The sequence below is a fragment of the Pteropus vampyrus genome, unplaced genomic scaffold (genome assembly GCF_000151845.1).
Source record: "Pteropus vampyrus isolate Shadow unplaced genomic scaffold, Pvam_2.0 Scaffold80, whole genome shotgun sequence".
Classification (NCBI taxonomy): Eukaryota; Metazoa; Chordata; class Mammalia; order Chiroptera; family Pteropodidae; genus Pteropus; species Pteropus vampyrus.
Window position 1 is genome coordinate 769,953 of NW_011888861.1, and position 8,175 is coordinate 778,127.

Consider the following 8,175-nt stretch of genomic DNA (forward strand, 5'->3'; position numbering starts at 1 on the left):
CTTCAAGATTATTTGGAAGGAGATTCCATATATCAAATCAACCCATTTTGGGATGTATTTCTATAATATAATGCCTCCCATTTTGTTGGCTCTTAGGAAAAAAGCAAAGATCTAAGTCTGTTCCTATATGAGTTGTCATGGCAGCCAGCCAGTTTTGGCCATGGAAATAGTCATAGTTTCTATCAGCTGCTTTGTTGACATGAGCTAGCAAACACAAAGAAATTGGTATCATAGTCCAGTCTGTACTTTTTAATCGTGGTAAAATATGTATAATATACAGTTTTCCATTTTAACCATTTTTAAGCATACAGTACAGTTCAGTGGCATTAAGTATATTCACATGGTTGTGTAGCCACCACCATCCATCTCCAGAACTCTTTTCATCTTGCAAATTGAAACTTTGTACCCATTAAATAATAATCCCATTTGCTTCACCATGCAGTCTCTGGCAACCACCATTCTGCTTTCAGTCTCTGTGAATTCAACTATTCTAGGTACCTCATATTAGTGGAATCATACACACTGTTTGTCCTTTTGTGACTGGCTTGTTTCACGTAGCATAGTATCCTCAAGGTTCATCTATGTTGTAGCATGTCAGGATTTCACCCATTTTAAAGTTGAATAATATTCCATTGTGTATATATATATGCCAAATTTTGTTTATCCACATCCATTGATGGACATTTGTGTTGCTTACACTTTTGGCTATTGTGAATAATGCTGCTATGAACATGAGTGGACAAATATTTCTTCTACATCCTGCTTTCCATTCTTTGTATATTTAAAATTTGTTTTCCACCTCTTTATTCCCATCCCCCCCTTCCACCCCTGACCTATGGAAGTTGCCATTTCCCCTTAAGAACTGGATCTCTGAAGGCGGGGCATCTCCTCCCACGCATTCATGGTGTGCACCTGGGGCCTGGCGCACCTGGGGTATGGTCCATGGCTCCACTTGGGGCGCGAACCCAGGACCTTATGTGTGTAAAGCAGACGTGCTAACCACCACACTATGGAGTCGTTCCCTATTTTAAATTTTTTGAAGATCTGCCATACTGTTTTTCACAGCAGCTGTACCATTTTACATCCCCATCGGCAGTGTACAAGGGTTCTAATTTCTCTACACCCTTGCCAACACTTATTATTTTGTTTAAACAATAGCCATTCTAATGGGTGTGAAGTGGTATCTAATTATGGTTCCGCCTGTACCCTTTAAGATTGATCATTGAAAAGCAATTCTGTTAGAACCCTCCTGTTAGGCCTAAGTGGTGCTGTTGTGTGTTTCCACTTTTGCTGTGGAACATTGAGCTAGCCATCCATGACTCACTCCTGGGAAGAGAGTCGGGGAGTAAGTTGTGTCTGTGTGTAGGGGGAAGCTTTTAATCCATAATGAAGTCTTGCATTTGGGTATTTACCATTAACAGTTAAGGGAAAGAATTTGGGTTAGATACAGAATCAGAGGCCATTAGAGTTGGAAGAGACATTGGAGACCAGTTCTCCCAAATACACATTTTTTTGCGGGGGCGGGAGAAAGAAAGGAATTGAAACCCAAAGCATGTAAGTCTCCTCTTCTTGACTTGAGGGTAGTGACAGTGTCTTGCTCACTGTCCCCAGTATCTGGCATATAGAGTTAACCAGTAAATGTTTGTGGAATTAATCAATGAATCATCTAAGGCTGCCCAGGTGACATCTATCTTAGTGTCAGAACTAGGGCATTGAGTTGGCTACACATTATGTTATGGTGACTAAAAAATGGCTGATGGCTTCAGCAACCCAGTGAGTCTTCTTTTCCTTTCTCAGTCTCTTGGGTGACAAGAGACTGAGAAAGGAAAGGTGTAGTTTTCCTATGATAAGGGTCTGTCTTCCTTGGAGGTAGGTTTAAAGGGGTCTTATAGAAGATAAACCCAGTTCAGGAAATGGCCAGCAGCCTGAGGAGGCCTGTGCTGGCTGAGTGATGTCCTTCAGGCCTTTCTCTACCTAAATCTCTTCCTTCTCATCCCATCCCTAAAGCTTTCACAGTCCAATACCCCTGTCCTTTATTCGTGTTTTCATTCTGGGAAAGCTCAGTTCCTCCTGGATACCTCTCTAGGCCTCTGTCTTTTTATTTCCAAACCAGGAGGTCTCCATCTTGCCTGTATATTAGAGTCACCTGAATGCTTTGAAAAGTTCTAATGCCAGACCAATTAAATCAGAACGATTGGGGATAGGACTCAGGCAGCAGTATTTTGAGTGTTTTTAACTACCCTCTCAATCTTTACCTATTTCAACAGTTTTCCTTATTGTCTGCCTGAGTCTCATCCCTCCTTAACCATGAAACTCTTGTCATTTACTTCGGATCTAAAGGACATATAATGTAATAAGTTCACACAATATTAATGTTAATTTCCAATTCCTTGTAAGTTATTTGTATTCTTTCCCCAGTTAGATCATAAGCTCCTGAAGGCAGGGACATACCTTCTCTCTCCTCTATCCCAGTGGATCTCAAATTTGAGTGTGCATCACAGTTAGTTGGGGGGCCTCGTAAAACAGATCGCTGGACCTACCGTGGGGGCATCTAATTTAGTAGGTCTTGCGTGGGGCCTGAGAATTTGCATTTCTAAATAGTTTCCAGGTGGTGCTGCTGCTGATAGTCCAGGGACTACACTCTGCTCTATCCTCAGGTTCAGGGATGCTCAGTAATTACTGGGCAACCAAAAAGAATGGAGCAAATTTCCCTTTGGTTCTCTCCTGAGTAACTATGTTCCATTGTGGCTGCAGGCTGGACCCTGAGTTGAAAGAATGAAAGAACGTGTTAATGATCACCTACAGATGATCACAACTTTGACTTTCCAGTTGCCAATTTCTTTATATTTTGAACCTTGCTAAGATGGTTATTTTTCTGTGTGTGTGTGTGTGTGTGTGTGTGTGTGTGGTGTTGGTTGTGTATTTAGGCTGTATAAAAAGATATGACCAAATCATGCAGGATAGGATCACAGCTCACCTCCCCTATGCCTTTCAGGGTATAAAGTGAGGGTGGGCAGTAGTGGGGATACATTTTTGAAGAGACTGGTGAAGAATGATCTCCAAATAGAGGAGAGATAGCACGGTCAATTTTTAAAAGCAAAGCAAAAAATACTCTGAAAGTGTTATTTTTTATATAAATTATAAGGGATCCAAAATATATTTTTTTTAATTGGGAAACCAAAAGGGAGAGCTGGTGCCTGCTACTTATGAGTGCTACCTGTGAGCCGAGCCCTCATGAAGTTTTACTAAGAGCTACATCTTTTTGTAGCGTGAAACACTGCCGAGGCTGAAGTTGAGGGTCTATTCAGATATTTATATCCTCAATCCCTTCTCATTTAAGGGTCCTCTAAAAACAAATTGATAGTGAGATTTTCGTTCTGAATATTCTGAAAAGATTACACTGCTTTCCCAGTTTTCATTAACAGTTAAACCACTTAATGTATTTTGATTTTGTGTTAAATCAGTCTTTCCTATGAGTGTCAGGGAATTATGTTTTCTTTTGGATAAAACATTTTCGAGAGATAGATCACTGCAATTTTTCTAAGGAAATTTGGTGCTTGCTTTCCATAACTGGACAGTGTTGGAACTGAAAGTTTAATGCAGGGCTGTTTCTTTTTTTGTGTCAAACCTTGAATTTGAGCAATGCTCTTGTTTATTTGCTGTTAATTTAAAATGAGAAAAATTAGAGTCAGAAAACAGCTGATTACTTTGGAGAAGCATTTGATTTCTTAGGTACTAGATGAGGGAAGCCTCTTTAATTTGATTCATTTGCATCTCTGAATACATTCTTTATCTAAGGATAATGCTGGAGGGGAAAGGAGGAAGAGACCTAGCAAACTGACCTCACAGTCTGCTAAGGGCTTTACATTAATAAGTCTCCTTTTTGTGTGTGGGAAAGCAAACTTGGCTAGTATTAAAAGATTGGAAAAGAAACTACAGAGATATGGCAGGTTCTGCTCCAGACCGCCATAATAAAGTGAGTAAAGGGAGTAAAGGGAGGCATAATCTTTTAGTTGGTGAGGGGTCTTGCCTTCAGTTAGCAAAAATTGCGACATCTGTGAAACACCATAAAATGAGATATGCCTGTGTTGGGCTCCTCACTTCTTATACCAGTTGAGGAGGGCACGGGTTCTCTTTTCAGTCCTTCACTTCCCCAAACAAACACTCCACTGTGGAAGAATCCAAATCCAAGCCTGAGATGCACCTTGATGTGGAAATCTGAAAAGAGTCGAGGCCATTCTCACACAGGCCAAAAGAGTAAAGGTTTTCTTTCTTTTTTCCCCACCCCCGTACAGGTGAATTTTGTGGCATGCCAGCTCGTTGCTTTGTTTGCCGCTTTCTGGTTTCGTATCTACTTAAGTCCTGGTAAAACCAGTCCCGAGGCCCGGCATGCATTTGCCACCATTTTTGGCATCTATTTTGTCATCTTCTGTTTTGGATGGTGAGTATGAGCTTCATAAATTCTAATATTTATCATCGGGGTGTTTCGTAGCAATGTTCTCGGCATTTGCTAGGTACTAAGGAAAGAAATATATCTTTACTCTTATTGTGAAATAATGGAGATTTATTACAGAAATTTCCATTTACTGTAAGAACCTGGAATTAATAAACTCGACTACCCACTGAAAGTCAATTTGGTGAATTTTTCTTAAAGTTAAGACTTCCGATTTTTCCTTGGTCATGTAAATGGATTTTTTTAAGGTTTAATTTCCTGACAAGGAACCTTTCCTAACTATTGTAGATATCAGTATTTTTCTTGCACTGTTGTTGGAGATATTGGTGTTAGTCCTGCTTTTAGAGTAGAATGGTTTTAGTGCTGGTCTTAGGGAGTGCGAATCATTCTTTAAAAAAGCCTGTAGATTAGATAAACTGCCACTGCCAGACAAATACCCTGGCAGTGGCAGTTCTTGGGGAAGAAGCTTTAAGAACCAACATTTCTAGAATTATACCTAAAGGAAATTTGTGAATTTGTTCAGGGCACTAGAATACTGCTCCTCCAGTTTCAACAAAAAATTTGAGAAAGATGGATGAGTATTTTGAATTAGCCACCAAGATAGGTAAAAGTCTTGGTGTCAGGGGCTGCTCAGTTTTGGTCCTGGTACTTTAACATAAAATCACAAATCCTGAAGAAAGAACTCTTCTTCAGACTCTCAATTGTATATGTGGGAAAAAAAAAAGTGTAAGCATCCCATTTATGGATTCCTGACATTGCTAGTGCTACAAGTTGGCAGACCGTGTCATGACTTCCTAGTATCATTTCATAATAGAGTTCTTAATTCCACAGAACAAAAATACTTGATTTTTTTCTCTTACATAAACACATGTTAAGTGATTGCTTGCTTTTTGATGGGGTGGAGGTGCAGTAGCAGTATGGGTAGCCAGTAGGTATGCTAATATGAAATATATTCACTGTTCTCCCTCCCACCCCTGCAATGTCTTAAAGGTACTCTGTACACCTGTTTGTGCTGGTGTTAATGTGCTATGGAATCATGGTCACTGCAAGCATATCCAATATTCACAGGTAAGACCCTGGGAATGAATAGTGCAAGGTGAGGTTGGTTATTCATGATCTTTGACATGTATTTACAGGGTAAAGGGTACTTTCCCTATTTGCCAGATGTGCATACCCCAGGTTCCCTTAAATATAAGAAGGATAGCTTGGGGGCCCTAAATGCTGGGAGTCTTCAGAGAAATCTTTATGAAAAAGGGTAGGATGCAAGTGGAGCCTCAGAGGAAAGAGAGGATATCAGAATTAGGCAGCTCTATTTGTGATAGCCCCACGCTGGAAACAACTCAAATGTTCACTACTGTGGAGTACTACTCAGCAATAAAAAGGAATGAATGAATGATCTACACAATGACATCGATGAATCTTAAATAAATATGCTGAGTGAAGGAAGCCACACAGATTCTATTCTTGAAAAGACAAACTAATCTACGGCGACAGAAATCAGATCAGAGGTTTCTAGTGCTGGGGTGGTGCATGGAGAGGTAACAGGGATCCCAAAGAGGCATGGAGAAACTTAGGGGATGATAGATGTGTATGTCTCTTATCTTGAATTTGGCTGGGCTGTGGGTGGGTGTGTGTGTGTGTGTGTGTGTGTGTGTGAGAGAGAGAGAGAGAGAGAGAGAGAGAGAGAGAGAGAGAGAGAGAGAGAGAGAGAACGAACTTTATATGCTTTAGGTACACTGAAACCTAAGGAAGAAATATTTTTACAATATTTTCATTTCAAAGTACAGAAGTAATTTCATTCTACCTTTAAGGCTACCTATTTAGATCATCAAGTAAGATACCTGGGATATGTTTCGTGTTGTGTCCATTTTCCATGGCATTTCTGAACCCTAAGTATTCCACCGTTCAGTAACACGGAGATGTAAACTCTGTGGAAACAAAGACCTTTCACTCTAGTTCACTATTTTAGCCTCAGAGCCTGGAACAATACCTGGCACAAATAAAGGCTCAATAATTACTTATGGATGAATGACTGAATATCTTTGAAAAGACATTTATCCTTTTATGACTTCTTTTCTGATGTTATCTCTGAAAAAGCAGATGACTTATTTTGGCTTCAGAGAGCTCTTTCATTATTAAGACTATTAGCACAATAGTTTTCCTTCTTAAAAGCATCGAAATTAAATTTTCAGTGTGTCATAATTACTGCAGATAAATTTCTGATTTTCAAGGGAAAATATTTTTGCATGCTTTGAAATTTGGTAGTTATTCAACTTAGTATCCAAATGAGCTCTGAGAATTTGAATTCTAATCATCTCTCTTCTAAGTGCTCTCCTTGAAGGGGACCATGTCATTCAGAAGGGAAATAGGACATCCACATTTCTACTTGGGAAAGAATGGGTTTTGGAAATGCTTTCTTTTATGACAAAAATCCACCTCCCCCCCTTTTTTAATTGTGTGTATGTGTTGGTGGGGGCGGGGAGTAAAAATGGCTGGCTTTCCCCAAACTTGATTTTGGAAGCAGTGAAATGATTAATAGAAATGTTGCATCTCTCTAGCACATTTTCTTACAAATAATTTGTCAGCTCTCCCCATACTTGTGTGATGCTGATGGGGTGTGGTTCATTTTTCAGAGGGCGAAGGACTGACATGCACACTCATTCTGTGCCAGGCCCAGGATTGCTGTGTTAGTATCTGACTGGGAATGGAATACTCCAGCCTTGGCAGAGCTGAATAGTTTACAGGCAGACAATAATATTGTGGTAGCAGAGAGCCGTGTCATAAGACCAAAAAGAAAGGACGCCAGAGCAAGTTTTTCCCCTCTTTTTTAGCTTGTGTGGTTGCAAAAGTAGGGAGTGGTTCTGTTACCAGTGGATGGAGGTTGTCTCTTGTTGATGCAGGAAAGAACAACCAGGAGTAAAGAAATCTGCCTCTATCTGTGCGAATTCAGAATTCAGACAAGTCACAGCTTCTTTGTATATCAGGTTTCCCACCTCTCAAATGTGGTATTTGTGGTAGTTTGAACTTAAGTTCTTTTCAAGACCAGGACTTCATGAATCTTTGTGAGTTCTCTTCCCTTCACTGAGCCAGTTATGAGGGTCCTGTCATATGGCTGGGAAGAGGAGGGGAAGGTTAGTATTTGCTGCCATGTGGAACTAACCCATTTTTGGACTGACCATTGTTATTCAAGATTGGTCTAGAGTCTTTGGGGCACCAACTGTTTCCTTCCCAAGCCCCTATGCTGGGCAGACACAACAGGCATTCATTTACCATAAATTAGCCAAATGGAACAGAATATAGTTCGTATCTCTTAGGACAGAAGGCCTTGTGTGAGAACTTGGTGATGCAGTCACCAGTTTTGGAGTGTCTGTTTTGTGCCCAGTGCCAGGCCAACCTCTTTGGAATATATTTCATTATTTTAAATATATAAACTTATTTAGTATATCATTTAATATATTGTTAGTTACTGTTGCAAATATATTCTTTTTAGGACAACTCAGTGGGATAGATTTTTTTTTTTTTTTTCTGAGATGAGGACATGAAAGCTCAGAGAGGTAAATAAGTATCCAGTTGGATGAATTTTCACAAAGTGAATACACACATGTGCCCACCACCCAGGTCAATAAGGGGACTATTACCATTACAAATGTCCCACTCTCTACCACAGCCCTCCTTCCTAAAATCCCAATTTTTCACACTGCAGATTAGTTTCACTAGTGCTG

The 8,175-nt window shown here is 40.0% G+C and overlaps 1 protein-coding gene across 5 annotated transcripts in view; it reads left to right on the forward strand.

Moving 5' to 3' along the window:
• The window catches only part of MBOAT1 (membrane bound O-acyltransferase domain containing 1), a 116,906-nt gene that overhangs the window by 45,643 nt on the left and 63,088 nt on the right, over positions 1-8,175 (forward strand). For all 5 annotated transcript variants that reach the window (XM_011362837.2, XM_023532249.1, XM_023532248.1 and 2 more), the window contains 2 exons: positions 4,296-4,441; positions 5,444-5,521. In XM_011362837.2, the coding sequence (XP_011361139.1) occupies positions 4,296-4,441; positions 5,444-5,521 (224 nt within the window). The remainder of the gene's footprint in view (positions 1-4,295; positions 4,442-5,443; positions 5,522-8,175) is intronic.